This window comes from Lachnellula hyalina (assembly GCF_007821495.1).
Source record: "Lachnellula hyalina strain CBS 185.66 chromosome Unknown contig00090, whole genome shotgun sequence".
Lineage (NCBI taxonomy): Eukaryota > Fungi > Ascomycota > Leotiomycetes > Helotiales > Lachnaceae > Lachnellula > Lachnellula hyalina.
This window is the reverse complement of record NW_022157204.1, coordinates 15,727-39,094: the sequence shown is the minus strand read 5'-3', so window position 1 is coordinate 39,094 and position 23,368 is coordinate 15,727. Positions and strand designations below refer to the sequence as shown.

Sequence of the window (23,368 nt, the reverse complement as noted above, 5' to 3'; positions counted from 1 at the left end):
TTTACAACATCCCATCCTTTCAATCCAAAAAAACAAACAAATAGATAAATAAAATTTTATGCGCCCGAAGGAATCAAAGTCTGAGTTATATCCCAAATATGCTTGCTTGCGTGCTTCCTTGCTTGATATATATACTACACTTGTACAAGCGTACAAGGAAACCCTCGCCATTTCCATTTGCATTTCCCCGCGCCTGCTCTCATCCATATTCATATTCATGTCCATCCTATCCTCACTCCACTGTTTACTATCAATACCCTAGAATTCCTGCTCTTCTTGGAAAAACATGCCGAAGCTGATGATGGTGCCGTAGATGAGCACTCCGCCGATAATAGACATTACCATGGCCGTATACGTTATAAGCATTGAGTGTGCGAGAACGACTGGTAATGCTGTTTCACCTAATGTTAGCTTGCGGTTTATCTTGATGCGCATCCGAGTCGACTTTGTTCGCAACCCAAGGCATACATTCCATCAAATGAAACCAAAATCATAAAATCGCTTTCACATCCACATCCACATGCATACCCAGTAACTCCAAAAACAAAAGCAAAGCAAAAGAAAAAGGCAAATATACCAATACCCATCAACACCAAAAACCCCGTACAGAACCTCCCGAAATCCACCACCGCATTCCCCGCACTCTCCACGAAATCATCCGGATTGGCACAGCGCCCGCAGATCCAGTTGGGTAGGGGAGCGAGTACGTAGGTGGCGACGACGAGTAGGGGTAGGTATTGTTTGAAGAGCGCGCAGGAGAGGATTACGAGGAGGAAGCCTATGGCTAGGACCTGGAAGGGGAGTTAGATTGAGTTTGAAGGTGGAGGAGGGGTAGGGAAGGAGGAGGGGGAGGGGGAGGAGGAGGAAAAGGAAGAGGGAGGGTAGAAAGAGATGGTGATAGGGGGACATACGAAGGAGAGGGAAATGATTGTTTTGAGACCGGCGGCCATGGTGAGGGAGGGGAGTTTGAAAGGCAGGTTGGGTGGTGTGTGAGTCCAGCCTCTTATCGCAAGGCCAGATATTTGCGCTGTCTGTTTTTGACTCTATCCCCAGCTTTAACTTCAAAGTCAAAGTGGACTTCGACTGTATCGAGCGTCGTGATGGATGCGCCGGTGTGCTGTGAAGTTGGAGAGTGAGTCGCGTAATGTTGATAGTCGACTTGACGTTGTCGCATCGGATCGCAGTTACAGCTAGCTTTGCCTTGATAATGAGGCTGAAAGCGGAGGACCCCTGCCCCTGCCCTGCCATCTACGGTACGGCAACCAAAAGCAACCACGATGCGTTTACTTTACCTTAGAGCTTCATCATCGCGTCTGCCTCAACTGCATACAAATACACCCACACCATTCAATCTCCCTCCCTCCAACGCAAACCACGACTCCACGATCCACGATCCCTTAATCCAATTTTACAAATACACACGCAGCTAGCTGAAGCTGCAGCAGAAGAGGCAAGATGTTCAGAAATAACTACGACAACGATTCCGTTACTTTGTGAGTAGCTCGAAGCCGTGCTGTCTTGTGGAGTGCAAGGGATTATAACTGACGGCTTGAAGCTCGCCGCAGGGTCGAATATTCCAGGTCGAGTATGCATCGGAGGCTGTGAAGCAGGGAAGTGTAGTTGTGGGAATAGTAAGCAAGACGCATGCTGTGCTTGTTGCTTTAAAGGTACATATCTCCCTCTTCCCTCTTTTTCCCTCTCCTTCACCACACATCTCTAACACAACCCCCCTTCCTCCAGCGCAACGCCGAAGAACTCTCCTCGTACCAAAAAAAGGTCATCGCCATCGACGAGCATCTCGGCCTAGCACTCGCCGGCCTCGCCTCCGACGCCCGCGTTCTCTCCAACTTCATGAAGCAGCAATCGCTATCCTCGCGCCTAACCTACGGCCGCGCCATCCCCGTCGAGCGCCTCGTATCATCGATCGGCGACCGCGCTCAGACAAACACGCAGCACTACGGCAAGCGGCCCTACGGCGTCGGGCTGCTGGTCGCGGGCGTCGACGAGACGGGTCCGCATCTATTCGAGTTCCAACCGTCGGGCATGACGCAGGAGATGGCGGCGTGTGCGATTGGCGCGAGGAGCCAGATGGCACGCACGTATTTGGAGAGGAATTTGGAGAAGTTTGGGGCCTGTGGCAGGGAGGAGTTGGTGGTGCATGGGCTGAAGGCGTTGAAGGAGAGTTTGGCGCAGGATAAGGAGTTGACGGTCGAGAATTGTAGTGTGGGTGTTGTGGGGTTGGGAAAGGGGGGGAAGGGTCTAGAGGGGTTCAAGCTTTTTGATGGGCAGGAGGTTAAGCAGTGGGTTGATCTTGTGGCTGAGGGGGCCGAGGAGAAGGAGGGTGAAGGTGAAGATGAAGGGATGGAGGTTGATTCGTAGATGTGAGCTTTTCTGGGATCTCGACTGGATGGGGAGGGATATGACTTGTAAAATTACCGGATTACATGAGCAAAAGACTTGCTGATATCAGATAGAGCCTTAATTCAAGGTTGATTTTGTGGACCCCTTTCTTTTCCGTTTTTATATATATATTTTTTTTTATAAATTTCCGCTTGATGCGAAACATTCGTCGATCAAACTACCTGCAATGCATATTCCACCAGCCAGCGCCATCCATCCCACTTTCTGTCTATCAATTTGCGATTCCATCTATCCATCCCACTTTCTGTCTATCAATTTGCGATTCCATCTATCCATCCCATACTCATACGCCAAAACACTTTCCTTCGTTCATTTCCCCATCTACCCCTCATTCCACCCACGCACTACTCATTCCCCCACTTCAACTTAAAGCGCCCCTCATCGGGCACATACACCTTCAAAACCTCCACCGCCTCCTCCCCATTCTTCGCCTCACCGATAATGTTCCGATTCTTCAATCCCACGAACCCGGCATCCACACTACCCTCTACCCAGTGCAGGAGCCCGTCCCAGTACCCTTCGATGTTCAGCACGCAGACACCCCGCTCGTGGATCCCGAGTTGGTTCCACGTTACTACTTCCATTAGCTCTTCGAGGGTGCCGTAGCCGCCGCTAGGGAGGATTAGTGCGTGTTTGATGTGATGCAGTACAATTGAAAATAAATGGGAGGGAAAGGAAAGGAAAGGAAGAGATAAGTCCACAGGCTAGTGCCCCTCTCTGTGTATATATAAAAGGAAAATGGAAAAGAATAAGCAACGAATCTCAACTCACCTCAAAGCAACAAACCCACTCCCAGCCCCCGCATCAACAATCTCCTTCACCATCATTTCCTTCCGCTGATGCATACTATTCACCACCGTTGTCTTCCCATACGTAGCATACGCTGGTAGATCACTGCTCTCCGTGGCCGAGTTGGGGCCGGCCTCGTACTGGACGAGCGCTGTGGGGATAATGCCGTGCACGGATTCTGGGCCGGAGAGGGAGACGAGGGTGCGGGCTACTTCGCCCACTGTGGTGGAGTTAGTAAGAGGTAGATTTTTCTTTTTTTCTTGAAAAGGGATAGGAGTTGGAGGGTGAGATTTAAGGGGGAGAAAGGGGGTAGTGGGAAATAAAGGGAGGGCTTACTGAGACCAACTGTTCCGCCGCCGTACACTAGCTGGATGTTATTACGAGCCATTACTTGAGCCAGGGCGCGCGCAGCTTCCATATCTGTGGATTAAGTGTTAGCAGGCAGGACAGTACCAGGACTTCAGCTCCGAGGTGGGGTGAAGCGGGGTGGGATTGAAAAGCTTACGGGCTGGTGATTTTCCAGGAGATGAACCGCAGAAAACGCAGATCTTGACTGGTGCTCCTGCTGCTGCTGGAGGAGAAAGGGTGTCTTTGGGTAGGTTTGAAAGGCTTGGGGTTGAGGACTCTGCGTTCATGGTTGGGGAAACGGGGGATGTGCCGTTCAATACCATCGTGTGAGGTTTGATTGATGAATGGTTTCGGAATTAGTGTTGAGATGTAGTTGTAGATGAAGAAGTCGAGGAGTGTTGTGGGAAAGCCAACAGGTCTAAGAGGTTTGTTTAAATAGTCGTCTTTGGATTCAATATATTGCTTTCTGACGTAGGGAGTGGCGGCGTATTGTAAATCAAGGGCGATCAGTCGGACTTGATGTGTGAATTAGAAGATGAAACAAGATGACTGGGACATAGATCAAGTGAATAAACAGGAGATGTATTCAGCTGTAAAGACTGTATGTTGTCTGACTATGTGTGATTCTCGAATTTAGATGTATATATGAAGTTGTACCGACCGAGTCATAAGGTCGTGGTCATATTGTTATCATATGACGCTTATCGTCGGATCTCAATGGTGGGTGGACCGAGGGGAGGGATACTCGTATAAGGCGGTGACATATGGCACAAAGTAAATTGACACCACCACCCCTTCCAAATGCACTCTAGCTGCAATGGCAAGATCAACACAACCTCTCTCTTCCACTTCCCTTCCCATCTTTAGATCCAAAGGGAAAGATATCTCAAGTCAACATGCCTCCTCCTACAGCTCCCCCAGCTGCGGCTGCAGGTGCACAAGGAGAACAGAGTGCTATGAGCGTAAGTTCTGCAACTCTCAGACAATACACAATAAGCAGGAATACTAAATACTCCAATAGCCAATGCTCAGGTCTGCTGCCCAAGGCCTGGCCATCTTCTTCGGTATGCAATTTGTCATGAACCAATTCATGAATAAGAAGCCCGAAACCACCACTGTGACGGATCAATCCGGCCAAGTCATCTCTGTCCCTGCGAACACCGGCGAAATCCCACCCTTCCACGCGCGTCCCGACACGTTAGATGAAGGCGCGAATTACAACCCTATTCCCCAACGTATTGCGCCCATGTGGCCATTAGACATCCCATTGGATATCACGATTGTCGTTTCTCCCACCTTTGTGTCCGAGCCGGTAGCTAAAACACCCAAGGACAGAAGAGTGGTTGAGGAGATAGGGTTCAGGTTTGGAGACTACAAGGAGAATAGGGTTATTGATACGGAATTCACGGTACCGAATGAAGTAAAGAATAATGGAACGCTTTGGGCACATTTCTATATTGGGATTTCCGGGAGCAAATTAGATCCGACAACTGCTGGATATGATCCTAGTCAGGCATATCATTTTGTTTATCCTTTGACACAGTATATTGCCCAGAAGAAGGTTAAGAAGACGAAGAATCTTCTTGCCGCAAGTGATGATGTTGAAGAGGTAATTATGATATTTGGTTGCACTGGAATACGGCTAACACGAAACAGGAAGTGGAAGAAGTCCCTACTGGACCCATTATCAACTCTCATTACCATCCCAACTTCACTATATCTTTCATTCCAGATTCTGGAGTGATGCAATATCCAACTCTTCAACCAGCTGTCAGACAATACTTACAGATGGAGGCGACTGGAGCAAGAGACGCAACTGGCCAGAATGCCTGGTATTATCCAATTGTTTTTGTTAATTCTTTCTGGCAACTCAAAACTCACATGACGACTTTGAATTCAACCGTCACAAAACTCCCTCTTCACATCGACTTGAATAATTTCGCAAACTGGAAGTTCAGCATCCTTTCCAGCATGGATGAAGGTGCTAAGCAGACTGCCAGGAATGCTGCTCAAGGTATCTCTAGCCCAGGTGGAGGAGATGGTAGCGAGTTTGAGATGATCAAGGAGGTCCTTCTCGACACCAACCCTATTCTTTTGGGTACCACCGTGGTCGTTAGTGTATTTCATATGCTCTTTGAAATGCTGGCTTTCAAGTCAGACATCAGCCATTATCGCAACAAGAAAAACAACGTCGGTATCTCAGTCCGTTCCATCCTTGGAAACGTCTTTATGCAAGCCGTCATCTTCCTCTACTTATTAGACAATAACGAGAATACCAGTACGTCTCCCTTTCTTTTCTGAAACTACAATAGTCTAACTTATGAAATAGGTTGGATGATCCTCTTCAGCCAAGGAATGGGAATCCTCCTTGAATTCTGGAAGATCACCACCGTAGTAAACGTGCGCATCCGTCCCGCTGATTCTATCATCCCCTACCGCATCGCCTTTGAAGACAAACACGTCCTATCAGAAACGGAGGAGAAGACCAAGGAATACGACGCCGTGGCTTTCAAATACCTCTACATGATAGCCGTGCCTTTGCTCTTCGCTTACGCAGGTTACTCTCTCTACTACGACACGCATAAATCCTGGTATTCGTTCGTAATCACCACACTCGTCGGCAGTGTCTACGCGTATGGATTCCTTATGATGGTACCCAGTCTCTACATCAACTACCGTCTCAAGAGTGTAGCGCATCTGCCAGCCAAAGCCATGACGTACAAATTTCTCAACACGTTCATCGACGACCTCTTCGCTTTCACGATCAAGATGCCCACCCTGCACCGCCTGGCAACTCTAAGAGACGATCTTATCTTCTTTGTGTATCTGTACCAGAGTTGGAAATACAAGGTTGATTACACGAGAGTCAATGAATTTGGCCAGGGAGGAGATGAGGAGCAGGTCGAGGATAAGATTGCTAATGCGCCGTTGAAGAGTATTGCGGGCGCGGATGCTAGTGTGAGTGTTGGGGATGAGGGCGCGGATGAGACGACTGCTAAGACGTCAGGACATGCTAAGAAAACTGGGGCGAATAAGAGGAAGTAGTGTGGGTATAAGTTATAGATTGGCTACTCTGAATAAATCGCTAATTAGTTCCTTCATGTCTGTTTTATATGGGCGAGCTTAAGTAGTTAGTCACTAGTACTAGTATTTGGGTAACAGGTCAATATACCTACGTAATTAGGAAGCCTGTGTATAATACAGCTAGTACACCACCTCACTATAAACAAGTATTAAGCTTCCTTCAAGTACACTCACAAATGCACATGAATCATATTTGACCTTCCAATTCCCACTAAATATCTCAATTCCAATCAACTAATATCCCCGCAATTAACGCAAACACATATCCATGCATCTAGGCCCTTGTATCATATTATATGATCCAGGGGAACAATAATAATCTTCCTATCCTGTCTAGCGGAGGGAGGTAGGAACTTGTCTAGAGCTTGGTATTTTGTGTAGGGATTTTGAATTTGTAAATTTAGGTTTTCGCACAAATTATGCTTGATTGCAAGACATTACAAGCACGCATGAAAACATTCAGATTGAAATGAAACGCAAGATAAACAAACTTGAAATCACATTTAGTAGAGAAATAGTGTCTTTTGCGCCTATAATTCGATATCAGAACCGTCGAAATTAGGGAAAAGGAATAAAGACTTTAAAAAGATGAGAACTGGTAGGGGAGGTTCACCAGGTTCCTAAATATAGATTCGACGTAGTCCTTTGTGCACGGGCCACCTCTAACTAAAGTGAAATTAAGGCAGGTGCGGTACGTACTTCATATCTTGTCGTATATCTCGTAGGATTAAACTCGAAACAAGTCAAGGGAGAAAGATCGCCGAGAAGCACATGGAGGCTTACGCTGTAAGCTCTATATATGCAAGGGGAGGGGGACACTTCCGATAAACCCCCTATAAGTAGCCCGACCTCAGAAGGGTCGGTACACTTAATTAACTTGCCCCGCAAAATGGCTCGCATGTTACTTCGAAGTACTTCGTCACAGGCGTAGCTAATCCGCCAAGAATTCTATAGCAGGGGGTGGGGGGTAAAGAAAGGTGGTAAACGAAAGAAAGATGGTAAATGCACCAAAGCAAGGCAAGCCCCTTGCCTTGGTCTTCTTAACGGAATAGTTACGAAGTAAATAGTAGCGCGGGCTTCTATGGGTCAAATGCGGGTCTCGCTTGCTTCATATATAGTTCGGGGCTTTTTACCCTTTCGAGGGTTAATCACTTATGGCTATGCTATGGTGTACTTGTTAGGGCATCTATATATACGTATTCGCTATACGATACCGATATTATTTCTCATTTTTCCATATTTCAGGAGTCAATACCGTTTCTAGAGAATATCACGTGGGTATCTTAGTAGCTTAGTCAGGAAGGAAACCTTGACCTCGATCCTCAAACTTACAGCTCATGTGGTTTGCACTCTTTCAAATCACAAATCTCCGTTGATTTCCAAATTCTTCGTTCTTTATCAATCCCTTCCTTTCTAATGGCCTATTCATTGGGCTAGTGCCTTCTTATGGATCATTAAGTACAATTTTTCTATAGCCATTTTGATTAAGAACAGTGCTCTACTCTCGACCTTGATTGTATCATTGCTACCAAATCTCCACTTATTTTGTTATATAGTGCACTGTGCACATCACATCCTATACGCCTGTCGGTAAGTCCCTCAAGCGTCCGGTAAACCCCACTGAAACCTAAGCTAATACTGGGAATTGTGGACCTGGGCCTGGAAGCATTCTACAGTAAACATTCCTTCGCCAGATAATGCGGGGCAAAAGAACCCATCGGACTATTATTATCTTCTGGATGTGGGGAATGGAGAAGGATTTCTCATCAACCTTCATTCTAAGGAGTACGAAGTATAGAATAATGAAGGGCTCGAAAAAGATTCTGCTCGTAGCGGATTGCCCTTTGCGGCAATACTATGGGAATGATAATTCCTGCAGGATGGCCCTAATATCGTATATTAGAACAAAACCTTGGACTCGGTACGCTAGAACAAGCTTTACCTACCTAAAGGATCTCTACGAAAGCCGCATTTATGCTGCTCCCGAATCCTGTATAGTTTGAGCCCCAGACTACTTGGTATAGGTACTATGGCAATCGCCTTCGGTTTTCTGTTGGGGGATACTCACGTGGTCCCGCTTAATACAGAAACTCTTCATTTTGTCCCATACCCTGGCATCTTTCTTCATTTCTTGATTTTCTGTCACATTTGTTTTTGGGCTTTGGGTTTTGAGCAGCTTACAAACTGCAGGTTCGCTCCTTAAGCTGTTCTTTGAATATGAAGCTCACCAGTACTCTCGTCGTTCTTTTCGTCTCTTTCGCCCCAAGCTATGCCTATATTCTAGATCCCTCATGTGGCGCGTATAAAGATATCGTGGTCGCGGGCATGAAAGGAGCATTTGATCTCGCTCAAGCGGGGGCAGATACTTTGAATACTGTTGAGACTTCAAATGATGGTGGTGGAGACGTATTGCAGGCCCAGAGAGACCTCTTTGGCTTCACGTTCGCCGATGCAATGACAAATGGCAAGATAGTTCCGACTAATGCCAAGGTAAGCGAACCTTTTGTTTCTCCTTGATTGCGTTTTATTTAGAGAGTGAATCATCTTTCGTCGCAGCTCCTTTATTCTTTCCAAGAAACAAAATACTAATAATATGTTGTAGTGGGCAACCATTAAAAACGTATTCGACGCGGTCCTGAAATACAATAAAAACAATGGTGAACCAGATGTAACAACTCTTCGATATGACTATACATCCCTCACCGTCGACGATCTCATCATCCATTGTGATTTTACGCGTTTTGATGAGGGCTACAACTGTAGAGCGCCCGCCCCTGACCGCATCTGCGATATGACCCTAGGGATCGACTGGCCTTTTGGAAATGCTTACTTTAACTGCAAGTATATGCTCCCTTATAGTGATAAGCTCACGCAAGCTTTCGTACTGGCCCCGTCTGAGGTGGGGATCCCTTTGCCTTCCACGCTGCAATTGTGCCCTGGCTTCCTAGCCGAGATAAATCTGCATGAGAGCAATACCTTGGGAGGGCAAGGTTCCACTGCTGCCCTGGCTATGAATTGGGCAAAGTACATTTACGATCCTCCCAGCGGATATCCTGCTATGGATTTCTTATCGACGTTCGATTTTACCTTGCTTCATGAATTGACACATGCCATTTCGAAGGGGGCAACCGTTGACGCTGATGGATCGAATTCGTATGGTTGGAACAATGCATATGTCGTGGCTGAGGATGACGGTACGCGTAATGCTGAGAACTATGCCTTCTTTGGTTTGGCTAGTAGAATGATCGTTCCGAAGAATGGCGTGCAAGCTCAACGACCCATGGAGGATGGATCAATACAAATCCTTGCTGGAGGCTCAAGGCGCTCGAAACGAGACCTCTCTCACGGCGACAACCTATTTGGGCCCCGGGCAATGAATTCGACCATAGCCCGCAACAGCAGCGACTCTATTAGTTCTTCCAACTTGACATCAAGGAGTAACTCTACCACATTCAGCACTGCTACTCGAGGACATGATTCGTCCGAGAGCATCTCGTTATCAAGTACGATTGCTGGGTCTGCTCTAAGCTTCATATCTACTTCCTCTGCTCGTGGCCATACGTTGTCTACTCTCTCTGAACCAGCCTCGAGTAGCAGTTTCTCATCGTCGTCAGAAGGAGACAAGCATAATTCTTCCTTTACTGACCTGTCAGGGTCTGTCTCGCATACTGTTCTTCCTACCATTGCTACAAAGAGCCCCTCGATTTTCAGCATCCACTCTTCAAGCTCCCTCACGACTTTGTTAAGTGATAGAGCTTCTAAAAACGCAACATCTATCACGGGTGGCTTATTATCAGAGTCTTATTCCAGCCCTATGTCCTCTTCCAAGTCTTTTTATAGTGCAACAGAACCAAATAGAACGACTACGTCACCATCCGGAAGAAGCACGCAAGCCTCTCCATCTAGGTTCACTTCATATACCTCAAGCTCAACCGAAGCACTTCTTGTATATCACTGGGACAAGGCGACGCCAACTACAACCACTGGAGTATCATCCGCAACCCACGACTCTCATGGGTGGCCAATCATCCCCATTGCTCATTGTTGGTTTTGTCCTCCCGGTAATGGAGGCGGTGGAGGCTTTGGCGTTGTCATTCCCGACGTTACAGGTATATCGGCAAATCTTAATACATGGATTACCTAGATTTATAACATGAAGCTAATATATAATCAGGCCCTGGTATACTGCCCCCTCCAACCCAAGGAGTTAAACCTCCTGTGGGGTTTTCATCAAATATGCCGCCAATTACGTTAGATGCGGCTGGAGATCCTACTTTTGACACTGTAGAGCCTACTAGCCAGCCAACCGATTCCCCCTCATCTGCGACTTCAGAGGCCAAATCGGGTAGCCCTTTACGGACCGTTTCGTCTATTCCCTCCAGTACTACTCATGCCAGTAGATCTTGCTCCACGCAGACAATGAGCGCCTGTGAGCTCTCGTATTCGATGTTTACCCCCGCCGGCGCGAGCACAGCAAATATTTCTACCATTACAGTCTCATGTTCAACTGCAACTGCCTGCACAGTTTCCCTAAGTAGCTCCTCAACGAGTACCGCCGCAGGTGTTACTGCAACACCTATTTATGATTTCGCCAGGCGTGAATCTTGGTACGACATGCAGCAGAAGATGCTCTCCGAGGCAATGGCTAATACGACCGATGCTTACATTACTTGGTCTTCGGGTGAAAGTAGCAGCACCAGAAGTACACGTTCTGCTTCAAAGACGCTCTTATTGTTTGGTTCGGATAATAGCACGAGTTCGGCGGCAAAGATTGTCTCGTCCTCTAGTTCGAAAAGTGCGTCAAAGTCCACAACAGATCATAGTAGTACAGAATCTACAGTCCCTACATCGAAAGAACAATCAACAACTAGTAGTGCCATAAATTCCACGGATTCTAAATCAACAGTACAATCGAAACCCGGTAGTTCTACCTCATCATCTAGCCACACAACCATTCTTGCCTCGGTCCATAGCACAACATCAGCGAACGTCATAACCTCTTGCAGCTTATCCAGTTACACAGCTCTTAAAACCACTCAGTCCGGCATGACAGTCGATGTCCCTGCTACAATCGGATGTGCGTGTAACGATGACTGGACGGCTGGGATTGGGAGCATAGTTGGTTCAGATTCCTCCACCACTTATACCTGCCAAATCACCTCAACATACATCGCTGTCAGCACTGGCTCTCCTAAGTCAGTCACAACAACTGCGGTCGAGTCCGTCAAAACAACAGCTAAGCCAGTTTCAACAGCCACAACCATAGCAGCTCCATACCAGACGGGTACCTGCAACCTCCACATCTTCGAAGTATCTAAGGACAACACACAGCCCCTATACGTGCAGCTAAACATCACCGACGGCGGGGACACACTACTCACCAGTAAAAGCTACGACATAAAATGGGGCGGCACATCCAACATCTCTTCAACCGACTCCAAACTCGCAGAAGATATTAGCATCGACTTTACCCGACGGACGTCTAGCAGCAACAAGCTTCGACCGAGAATCCCAGCGCCTCCTGTACAAGTGCCAAATTGGCAGGCATGGATTGTTAGCATAAGGGTGGGGACTACGACATGGGATAGTACAGAGAACGACGAGTCGAAACCTCCGTATTGCAAAGTGGGCGGTTGGAACAATGGCGATTTTAAGGACTTTTTGGAGGGTATACTTTCATTGGGGGCGAACCAATTTGAACCTGTAAGTTTATTGCAATCATATTGGATTGGAGATTCACAATATATGCTGACTGAAATAGACTCGACAGATGGATTGCTACTGGACGTGCTGATCTGTTTTGGAGCTCTATATATCCGGTCCTTGAGCAGAAGTACCGGCACCTGGATGATCGCCAGTGTTTTATTGGGAGTTAATCTGTATCGGCCTTGTCTAGGTTTCAGATTATTCTTTGTTTATATGAACGTCCATAATAAGGGCCTTGGAAGGACATACAACTGTGACTAGGTTTGTAAATAGAAGGTCCTCTATTTTCCGGGCTAAATGAAAAACGACGTACGGAGTGGGTGAGTGCATTGTAAAGTTGAGAATGGCATTAAATGAACTGGAGGACAGGAGAAGAAGTACACGGCGGTAACGGGCACAGTTGGCCAAGACTTGACTAATATACCACAGCTATAATCAGTTTAAAAAGTCTGAGTAGCATTACAGATGGAACGAGATACGAACTATAACAATATGAAAACCAAAACCGCAGCCCAAAAAGTTCTGAAAAAGGTGAAGAATTAGTTTGTCGTTGCCTGGAGTCACGAGGGTTTGCCTCCTGCCCCGCCGCGCAAGCATGGAATGAGCCAACCGCGTCATGGGAACGACGACCTCTCTACATAACACAACTCCCTATACAACAAGAACAAGACGAAACATGATCTGAATGCCCCCTTTACAGCTCGTTGACTAGAGCATCTAGGATATTCTGTTGCGACGACACAGACAGCCATCCAAATAGTTACAATGACGTCGTCTTCGGACCCCGCACCACCACGAGCAGCATCGCCGTCCAACTCGTTTTATGCCTTGAGCGACGACGAGGAAGGCGATTACAATACCATCACACATACAGCTACTGGTCGAGGGGTGAAGCTTCTATACTCAAAGAGCAAGGCAAGCCAAGCCACCTTGCGTAAATCCCTTTGCGGCGCCACCTAACATTCCCAGGTCTATATCCACCCCACTCCCTCAGCCAAAGACAACATCCCCGGGTACATTGCCCTCCTACAACAAAAACCACCACCATCCTCCCGTCCCTCATCCTCCTCCTCTTCCTCGGCCCGCGCGAAAGCAGCCTCTTCCCTTCTTCTAGCCTGGCTCCCCGAATCCTCCCTGGGCGATGCCCTCAACACCTATGTCAAAGTAGATCTCTCCGAAGGCGACTCTCCCCCAAAGCAATCATACCTCGTCCCTCCACCACCCACAACCACAGCCCATTCTTCCTCCATCGGGCACTATGCGTTCGCTATACCAGTCTCCGCAATCTACAGCCTGCTGGTGCGGCCGCCGAGCTTGGGATGGTGGTTTGGTAGTGTGATCATAAATACCCGGGCAGGTGACAGCTTCCCCGCCCTGTTCTTCCATGACTCGGAATGCCAAAGTACAATGTTGCAGAAGAAGAAGAGGACGAGGGAGAGCTTTGATCCGTTCGGAGCTAATGGGGAGATGTTTTGGGGAGGGGATGAGGTGCTCAGGTGGCTGCGGCGATACGTTGCTATAGAAAAAAGTGGCGCGGAGCCAAACATTTACCTTGTGGAGCCGAGTATGGAAGATAAAGAGGCTTTTGGTGGCAAGCCTGTTACGGCCGCTGTGGTCAGGCGGCCGAGTAGCAGCGGGGCTGCTGTTGGGGGTGCGGCTGGGTCTGGATCTGGGTCTGGTTTGAGAAGAGATGCGAGTATGGATCCTGTGATGAAATTTGTAAAGGAGACGGGGTGGAATTTGATGGAGAAGTTTAGTAAGGTTACGACATTCACGAGACGGACAGCAGATTCTGTGATCGATAATCCGAAGATTCCCCCGCAAGTTAGAAGATTGTTAAAAAATCCCGAGGTTCAGACATTGCAGGATGAATTCGACAGTGCCAGGATTTATTTGGCCAGGTGGGCAATGGGTATCGCGGAACAAAGTGAACGAGATAGGAACCAACGAATCTGGACCGCAAGAGACGTTTTGGAGATGGAGGAGACAGATGTGGGAGAGTTCGAGCTACTGGATACTGAAATTGCAGGGCTAAGTCTGAAGGAGCTGAGGAAGACGGTCACGATGAAGGAGTGGAACAGCTACTTTGACCAAAGAACTGGCCGACTTCAAGTTACGGCTGATGAGGTGAAGGAGAGGATCTTTCATGGTGGTCTTGATGCCGAAGACGGTGTTCGTAAAGAGGCATGGCTTTTTCTTCTCGGGATCTACGAGTGGGATTCCTCGGCCGATGAGCGAAAAGCAGAATTGGCCAGCCTCCGGGATGAATACGTAAAGTTGAAAGGAGCTTGGTGGGATCGACTGATAGACCTTGGTGGAGAAGGAGAAGAAGGTGAATGGTGGCGCGAGCAAAAGGGAAGAATAGGTTTGTGATATTGAATCCCCCTTTACGTTACTTGCAGTATAGCTAACAAGTCCCATTCCTTGGGGTCTACGGAACAGAGAAAGACGTTCACCGCACAGATCGCGCAATTCCACTCTTCGCGGGCGAAGATACCCCTCATCCAGATCCATCCTCTCCTTTCGCCGATGTAGGGACCAACGTCCATCTCGAACAGATGAAAGATATGCTGCTCACTTATAATGAATACAACCGCGACCTGGGATACGTTCAAGGCATGTCTGATCTTCTCGCCCCCATTTACGCTGTCACACAAGATGATGCCATAGCTTTCTGGGGCTTCCAGCACTTCATGGACCGTATGGAACGGAACTTCCTTCGGGATCAATCCGGAATGCGAAAACAGCTTCTTACCCTAGACCACCTTGTGCAGCTCATGGACCCGAAGCTCTACCTTCACCTACAGAGCGCCGATTCCACAAACTTCTTTTTCTTCTTCCGGATGCTTCTTGTTTGGTTCAAGCGCGAGTTTCAGTGGCTAGATATCCTACATTTGTGGGAGGTACTGTGGACGGATTATATGTCAAGCAACTTCCATCTGTTTATTGCGCTGGCGATACTAGAAAAGCATCGGGATGTTATTATGGAGCATCTGAAACATTTCGACGAAGTGCTGAAATATGGTAAGCTCCCCTTTAGTTTCCCCTGTTTGTCATGCCACGTGACATATATGCTAACGAGGTGCGAAATAGTCAACGAACTTTCCGCAACGATAGATCTAGAGTCGACTCTCATCAGAGCCGAAGCGCTCTTCCGCCGTTTCCAACGCACCGTCGAGGCAATTGACAAAAAATCCAATTTCCCAGCCCCTAAAATCCGCCAACGCATCTCGACTACCAAACCCACCTCCCCTAGTTCATCCACGGCCAATGCCAACACGTCCTCCGTTGACACAGTATCTGCAAGCGGTACCAATTCTAGCTCCCTAGGCCAAAGTTCAACCCAAGCGCAAGGAGCAGATAAAGGCAAAGGCCGACAGAGTGGGGAGTTGGAGGACCAGAGACCAAAGATTATCTCTCCGGAGTTGAGGGAGTTGTTAAGTCGCAAGGTGGAGGTTCTGCCAAGGAAGGTTGTTAGGAAGGAGGGGGAGGGGTTGAGTAGTTTGAAGAGATGAGTGAGCGAGTACTAGTTGGGAGTTCTTGGACTTGGGATTTCGGGATTAGGGATGTAGGGATGGATGGAATTAGGCATAACATAGGAATATCATAAGAATACGGAGCGAGGTAGCTTTGTTTGTTAGAAGATTAAACGCGTACCAATAGACACGCGGTCTTTCTTTTTACAATTTGAAGCAGCGTATTCAGTCTTTATCAATAAGCCAAGTACTAGGTCGCAGATGAATACACTTGTGGCAAAAGTTCAAAAGCGATAGAGTGCTCGTATTTCCGTATCCACAGAGCCATAGGTAGTAGTAGTAGCTGGGAGGCGGAGAGGGAGCAAGTAGTTTATTAGTTAATAGCATAAATAAGCCGGCCACATATTCATAGTGCATGTAGCTGATCCCCCCCCCCCCCCCCCCTTCCACTTCTACTACTATTGCAGCGACATGTAATAAAACCTCTATATTTCCCTCTTAAGAAATATAACAGCATGTAAGGATCAAAATGATAGGGAGTCACAACTCGTAGTATTTCGACAAGCTACAAGCTACTCTAGAGATCTAAGAAGTTTAGAGTGAAAACCCTTTAAATACATAACGTGAACACTATTCGGAAAGCGAACCGAAGTGTCCACGTGGGTCCATGTGATTGAATCCTGACACAGTATTAGCATTTGAAATTCACATTCCACTTCCGATTTACAGGGAGTGAGTATTACTGAATTACTCACTCAATCTCTTCCTATCACGTACGTTCACTTCTTCCTATGTTCAGCCTCCCACGCCGTCTGTTCATGCTCCCGCATCGTCTTCACCGCGGCCTTCATCTCCTCATGTCCTTCATCGTCGCCCGGCTTAACGCCATACGACATGTCAAAATGATAATGGCTCTTATGGCCACCGTCCTTGAACCACTGCGCTTGGCTCTTGTCTTTAGGTTGCGTTTCGGCCGCGGCGGCGCTGGTTTGGTCGGATTGCTTAGGTGGCATATTGAATGAAGTGTCGGTTTTCTGCAGTGGCTAGTGTCACAGCTCGCAATAAGGAACCAAAGAGAGGTCAAAGGAGGTGGAAGGAAGAATGCTAGTAATAAGCTCTTCAAAGACGAGAATACCATACTAAGGAGGGAAGAAGGGAGGGGAGGCCATCCCTTCTTATACTAACTAATTCACACAGGCAGGTAGCGGGAATAGGTGTGAGTTGTGACCCTGACTGAATTCACATAAGGTCGGCAAGGGAATAGTCATTACTCGTACACCGCCTGTATTCACATAGGGGTCGGAATACCGGAAGGTGGAGGCACGTGCTCCCGGAACGTGATGCTGCAGCATGTCACTGGCCTGTGACAGCTAGGCTTTTTGGGTGCGATGGAAATGTGGTGTGGATTTGGGTATTTGAGGTTATGGATGAGGCAGGCAGTGAGTAAAGGTCCGTTGAGAGGAACGGGTCAAGAGCTCTTTATAGTGGAAGACTTACGGAACGTCGAAGACTGTCATGTGTTTTACCCTGTAATACTTTAGCTTGCTTCTTAATATCAAAAACTGCCAACTAAACCTCCTTATCAAGTTTAACATGCCATTCAAGGATAAAGGCTAATTTATTGATTAGTATATGACCATCTAAGTCCATTCACCACCCACTTACTTCCTTGAGCCATCAAAAGAGATAAGCCAGCCAAATCATTGTTAGCGATATATGCATTTCCACATCTATTGATCCTACCTAGGTAGGAATCCCTATTCCCCAAAACAGTCTATCTACAACCCACCCTATGTACCTTAACTATCATTCTCCCGTGCAGGCGCTTAACAATTCCATGCTACGCAATATGATGCAACGCTCCCAGTCCAATGCAGTTAACACCAAACTCCATCTATCTACCCAATGCAAGCTACACAACCCTTTCTAATCAATCAATCCATTAAACTCCTCTGCTCTTTCGCTGCCGATGGCGCACGTGTATGTTTCTGCGGAAAAGAAGCAGCTTTACTCATCATCTTGGGAAAGTAATTCGCTACCAACATCTCACTACTCTCGTTAGCCACAATCTCATCGCATCGAATCCCTAACATTCCCATTTCCTTCCACCCCAAACACATCACCAGAAGACCGAACGCGGGGGAAAGGGAGAAGACGAAACTTACGTATAAAAACTATGATCCGCCGAGTGTTCCTTCACCAAATTATGCGCCAACTCATGCGCGCAAACAATCCACCAATACGCCGCACCCGCCACGCGATCCTTCCCATCATGCAGCTGCAACCAAAACCTAAAGTTAAAGAAAATACTCCCACTCGCATTAAACGCAATCGTGCCACCGCTTTCGTCGTAGAAGATATGAACAGCTTTGCGCGGCAGCGTATACACGTCTGCGACTTCGTGGAGCAGGGAAGCGAAGCTGTTGAGGGATGAAGAGTGTGAGGAGATGAATTCCGTGTGGGAGACGGAGAGGGTCTTGGAGACGAAGATTCGGGTGCCGTTGGAGGCGTCTGTGAGAAAGGTTATGTTTTGGGACGGGGTTTCGTCGCAGTAGGAGGCCTGTTCTTTGATTACTTGCTTCGAGGGGGGCGAGAAGAGCGTCGAGGAGTCGTGGGCGCGGGAAGATTGGATTGCGTTTAGGAGGTTCTGCTGTACGGCGGCGGGAGAAGAGACTTTTTCTGTTGCGGACTTCCCGCCGGAGGACTTGTTGGCTTGCTCGTAGGTGGGTGGGTTGTCTGTCTGCTGCTCGTGCTCGTGCTCGTGATCGTGGGAAGAGGAAGGACCGCTACCGCCGAGGAGGTTTTGGAGTTGATCATGAGCTTCTCCGCTATTGTCGAGGCCTAAACGACGACTGAGACCTGCGAACATGCCACGTGATTTCTGTTTAGGAGGCGATTTCGGGGCCGGAGAATTTTCAGGAGAATCCGACCCAAATGAACCAGGCATAGAAGGCATCTTGGACTTGCGGCGGGACTCTTTAGTAGTATTGGTCAATGCGAGTTCATTTTCTTGGGACCATTGCTCTTGCTGGTCCTTAAGCGCTTGTTGCTCTGTCTCCAGTTGCTTCCGACGTTCTTCTTCCGCGATCCTCTGCTCAGCAGCTTTGGCTCTCAAGATTCGTTCGACATTGTAACCACGAGATCGTAACTCATACAAGTTCAGCTTCAGAAAAGTCTCGAATGACATGCATGCTTGCTGACTTGGACGGTCCAGAAGGATCTTACAAATCGCTTGACTTATCTGGAATACATCATGATTGCCTGGTGTTACAAGTAAAGTATAGCTCTGATGTCGTTCGTGTGTGCAAGCTGCGGAACGTTTCTCCGTATGGGACAAATTATGGCCACGAAGCGATCTCCTCAACTGAATGGAGCTAACAACTTGAACACTGAGATTCTTGTCGAGCCAGCGGCTGTCATGCTTGATCTCCTTCTGGTCAATTTCATGCAAGAAGAGTTTTGAGCGCTCGAGGACGTGGCTACGAAGCTTAATAGCGGATGCCTGCTTTTCGTAGGTTTGACCGAGACGGAGGTCTTCTTCAACAAGACTATGAAGAGTAGACGCACCCAGTGCAAGATAAAATTCTTCAAGTTTGTCGTCTTCAGGAGCGCATATTAACGACCCTTTGAATAATCGATAGCTAATATAATCATCGATCTGTGTGTGGTAAGCAAGGTAGTTGAAAGACAGGGATCAAGTACTTACAACTACGATTTGACTCGGTAATGCTAATTGCCACTGTTTCATGGGAGCATCTTCCCCATCATCAAGGTCCAAGTCGTCATCTTCAGAACCGTTCTGCTCCTGATTTTCTTTAGTTCCGGGGATTTCTTTTGACCCAATGAGGAACTTCGATTGCCTCAACTGTTTGAACAAAAGCTTATCTCGTTTCAGTTGCGGGAGGTCATCGGCCAGCGACCTCAGGAGACCCATGTATTTTTCGGGACTTTTCATGATACCGAGTAAACGCGCTGGCTCCCTAGATACAATGCCCGCTAACTCAAGCTTGGTGGGTTCATGCTTCGAGCCACACTTCAGGAGGAAAGTATTGGCATCATTTCCGAAATCAACAAAATCAAATATTTCGCCATAAGTAGATGACGAGCTACCCAGATAGCACTGTCTCGGCGCCAAGTGCTGTATGTCGGATTGCTTTCCGATCTTCTCACTCGGAAAACCATTTGGTGCTGATTGCCGCGAAGTAACCGGTACAATGCGAGAGTCGGCTATCTTTGCAACATTGTTCTGGCCAATCTCACCAAGACGGCTAGAAAAATAACCGAAAAGTGTTGATCCTTCACGCTTGGTTTGGGGTGGCTTTGCGATGAGTCTATTGACGCACTCAGTAATTGGAGGGTCCATAGCAACTCCAAATTTATTTGCATGGACATGTAGTTCTCTGATCAGTATATTGAAGCCGAGAACAGCACATCGCTCGTTTGTAAAACATTCTGCTGGACTGACAAGGCGGGCCGGATCACCCTGCAATGGTAAGAATCGTCTTTCCGAGGAGCTGATGTCGAAGTTTGCATAGCGGTTGATATGATGATTTGAAATGAAGTAATTCATAGACTTGACTCTGAGCACAGGATCATCAGAATCCATCATGCCAATCAACTCAGAGACAGAAGGAAATGCCCTGATGCCCAGAGTAGACAGAAATCGACCTTCCACACTGCCTTGCCGGTAACTCCCTGGTGGCCCCGGCCACTGCAGTATCGGTAATCGTAATTCTCGCAGGGCATCCTTTGGCTCAAAGAGTTCCGATATCTTGTACAGTCTGGAAGTCCCTTGGGTAGGCTCAAGACCTTTAGGACCAGCTTCGGCGGGACAAATGGGAGTCTCCCGCAACCTCTTCAGATCATCAGGTGGAATGTCCTCCCGTACAGATGCGAGATACTTAATCAACTCCATATGCCGAGTCTTATTCGTTTGCTGACCCTGTTCAGACTCCCCAATCGGTGTAAGCAAGCGGCTGAAGATCGTTTCCAGATCAACAGTCTTTCGGACACCAATGGCGGCAAAGAACTTTTCTTTCACGCCTGGACATGAAGTGACAATTGGTAGATCATCAAAAAGCTTGACGCTTGCGAAGAAAGCCTCCCCTGGTTTCTTCATACCGAACTTCGTCGGCACAATTGTCATGGGTTTCAGAACCGACACAACTGTCTCCTTGGAACTTACACTCAATCCGTCCCATGCTTTCGATAATATTAAGAGGATTTGGGCAGCAAATCGTACGGAGCTAGTGAGGCTCTGATCGGCGGACCTAGAGGCGTTGGTTTCAATGAGGAATCGTAGCCAGGGTACGATCTCAAGAGGTTCCCATCCTAGAGCTTGCAACTCATGTATAGGGGACGCTTTGGTAAAGTGGAATGGAATGGTGCTTGGTGGAATAGGAACTTCTGCCGGGATCTTGTTGACACTGAGATAATTCTTAATGCTGCCCAAAGCAATAACATCACCTTGTTCGTCGACATCTCCAGTCATCGCAACCGCAACATCCAGAAGAGAGTGGATTGTCTGCCCGCTGATATCGCCTGTTGCGGCTTTGCGACCCGCCCATGTGATAAATTGCACCAGTTGCTCTTTCGTTAAAGCTTTCGCTCCCAGCTCTTGCTTGACATCGTCTATGGTAATTTCTGTGACGAGACCAAAGTCTCTGAGCTTGGTGACGAATGGCCCGCCCACTAAAGCATCTGGAACTACGGGAATGCCCTCGACAAAACCACTGAGATCTTCTGTAGCTAAACGCACCTTTGTTGTAGGCAAAATCCCCCGGGTGCTGAAGATCTCAATAGAAGGTTTCTTGTAAGCTGTCCAAAAAGCTTCCTCGATGATTTGCGATACTTGTGAACTCGGCGTTGACTCCCCGAAAGTAAATGTTTTGAGCGTATGAAGGGCTTCAGGCATAAACTGGGCAATCTCAGTCTTTGAGACTTTGGTTCCATGCCCAGCTGCTTCTGTGGCACGCTTTATCTTGAAGGAAAGATCTGCCATCTCGTTCGAGAAAGCAAGTCTAGCCATAATACCAGCAACTCGGAGCATCTCCCGATTCCAGGTTACGACCCATCTCGCATTCAAATCGATCGACTCTCGCTCAACGGTTGGAATGACGGAGGGAGCCGATAAGTGCATGCCTGCGCCAGTGGTCTGATGCGTTGGAAACCCGATAAAAATACGACCGCCAGGCTTCTTGGCTGGAAGAACAGATGCGAACACATCTACCAGCTCTGCCACATTGTCATCTTTAGAAGATGCAGCCTGCTCATCATAGGAAGATGTGAGGATTGCAAGCTTTGTGGTTTTGGGAGGTGGCTTCTTGGTCGCTCGTTCCAGTTCGCTTGCAAATGAGGAACTAACTGAGGTTTTGACAACAGCAGTCATTACTCGGAGGAAGACGTTTGCCGTCGTGAGGTCAGTGAGAGTTTCCGAAACAATATCCTGCAAGGCCTTTTCATCCCGCATTGCTTTTGTCTTCAGTTGAGCATGGCTTGTGCTTGATGTGAGCCTGCTGAAGAAAGAACGTAGAGAAGGCATGTCGTTGTTCCCATAGGGACTGTCGTAACTGGTCCCCTTGGGTAATGCTGGCATTACAGGTTTCCATCCAACAACATTCATGAATATTGCATCCATTTGTACACTCTCTCGATCCATACTGGTGACCTTCATCAGGCCCTCTTTGGTCGTCGTCTCAACATCTCTAGCAATAGGCACAGGGATACTGGGCGAAGCCTTCTTCTTCAAGGATATGATCTTCCAGTCGTCCACGTAAAGCTCGATATTTTCCAAAGCCACGAACGTCAAACTTGTTGCCAAGAACTGGGCTATAGAAAGGAGATTCGGCATAGGGGTTGTATTGTTTCGATAATCTAGAACGAAGCTAGTATCCGGATTCCCTTGTTCAGCTGGGAGCTGCAGTCGCCTGGTAAACAGCGAGTTGCCCTTCCAGTAAAATGCCATGGCTTCATTTCCCGAACTGACAAAGGGCTCCTCACAATCTGCGAAGACACTGTAGAACCCCACCCCAAAAGCTCCAATCTTGGTTTCGTCGGGATTTCCCTCCGCAATCCTCTTCAGCCTCGCCCAGTCATTGGCCCCAAACGCCTGTCCATTGTTCGTGACCAGCAGTCTTCGTAATGTGTGATTTAGCAGGACGTGTTTCAGGATATCAGACTGGTTTGTCGTATTCGACAGAGGAACATTCGCGGAGGGCAAGGTCTCGAACTTGATGGCCACTCTGGTCGCTTGGGCATCTGCTGCATTTTGGAGTAGCTCTCGTAGAGTTGTCCATTCTCCGGAATATCTGGCAAGCACCTTGTCGATCAGGGCGCGTGTATTAACCGTGACGGCCTCTTCGTCGTCTCCATCCTTCAGGGCAGCCGCCCTCAGCTTGGTGAAATCCATCCTGTATTGTACAACTACTCCAATGGAAATCAAATAATGTAGCCTGTTCTACAACCAAAGTATGTATGTTTTCGAAGACTGTCGTATCATCGTAGGAAAATCGCAGGACTCGCAGACGGAGGAAGTATAGTCGAAG

At 47.8% G+C, this 23,368-nt stretch overlaps 7 protein-coding genes across 7 annotated transcripts; 4 read left to right on the top strand and 3 right to left on the bottom strand.

The window, feature by feature from the left end:
- Window positions 1-258: 258 nt before the first annotated feature.
- Window positions 259-950, bottom strand: vps55 (Vacuolar protein sorting-associated protein; the record flags this gene model as incomplete). Its single annotated transcript, XM_031151263.1, has 3 exons — window positions 259-392; window positions 578-791; window positions 912-950. The coding sequence occupies 3 exons, from the start codon at window positions 948-950 to the stop codon at window positions 259-261; spliced, it is 387 nt and encodes a 128-aa protein (XP_031004416.1).
- Window positions 951-1,455: 505 nt separating this feature from the next.
- Window positions 1,456-2,379, top strand: LHYA1_G006322 (putative proteasome subunit alpha type-6; the record flags this gene model as incomplete). Its single annotated transcript, XM_031151262.1, has 3 exons — window positions 1,456-1,493; window positions 1,556-1,667; window positions 1,741-2,379. The coding sequence occupies 3 exons, from the start codon at window positions 1,456-1,458 to the stop codon at window positions 2,377-2,379; spliced, it is 789 nt and encodes a 262-aa protein (XP_031004389.1).
- A 386-nt stretch (window positions 2,380-2,765) lies between these two features.
- On the bottom strand, window positions 2,766-3,881 carry FCK1 (Bifunctional cytokinin biosynthesis protein; the record flags this gene model as incomplete). Its single annotated transcript, XM_031151261.1, has 4 exons — window positions 2,766-3,033; window positions 3,193-3,430; window positions 3,547-3,630; window positions 3,716-3,881. 4 exons carry the CDS (start codon window positions 3,879-3,881, stop codon window positions 2,766-2,768), a joined length of 756 nt encoding a protein of 251 aa, XP_031004390.1.
- Window positions 3,882-4,454: 573 nt separating this feature from the next.
- Window positions 4,455-6,603, top strand: CLPTM1 (Cleft lip and palate transmembrane protein; the record flags this gene model as incomplete). The annotated part of the gene is made up of 4 exons (XM_031151260.1): window positions 4,455-4,520; window positions 4,580-5,167; window positions 5,215-5,836; window positions 5,888-6,603. 4 exons carry the CDS (start codon window positions 4,455-4,457, stop codon window positions 6,601-6,603), a joined length of 1,992 nt encoding a protein of 663 aa, XP_031004391.1.
- A 2,256-nt stretch (window positions 6,604-8,859) lies between these two features.
- On the top strand, window positions 8,860-12,436 carry LHYA1_G006319 (uncharacterized protein; the record flags this gene model as incomplete). The annotated part of the gene is made up of 4 exons (XM_031151259.1): window positions 8,860-9,132; window positions 9,245-10,751; window positions 10,817-12,345; window positions 12,404-12,436. The coding sequence occupies 4 exons, from the start codon at window positions 8,860-8,862 to the stop codon at window positions 12,434-12,436; spliced, it is 3,342 nt and encodes a 1,113-aa protein (XP_031004401.1).
- Window positions 12,437-13,113: 677 nt separating this feature from the next.
- Window positions 13,114-15,863, top strand: GYP7 (GTPase-activating protein; the record flags this gene model as incomplete). Its single annotated transcript, XM_031151258.1, has 4 exons — window positions 13,114-13,282; window positions 13,343-14,713; window positions 14,764-15,372; window positions 15,442-15,863. The coding sequence occupies 4 exons, from the start codon at window positions 13,114-13,116 to the stop codon at window positions 15,861-15,863; spliced, it is 2,571 nt and encodes an 856-aa protein (XP_031004400.1).
- A 1,895-nt stretch (window positions 15,864-17,758) lies between these two features.
- On the bottom strand, window positions 17,759-23,232 carry LHYA1_G006317 (uncharacterized protein; the record flags this gene model as incomplete). Its single annotated transcript, XM_031151257.1, has 3 exons — window positions 17,759-17,873; window positions 17,990-19,482; window positions 19,531-23,232. 3 exons carry the CDS (start codon window positions 23,230-23,232, stop codon window positions 17,759-17,761), a joined length of 5,310 nt encoding a protein of 1,769 aa, XP_031004403.1.
- Window positions 23,233-23,368: the final 136 nt, after the last annotated feature.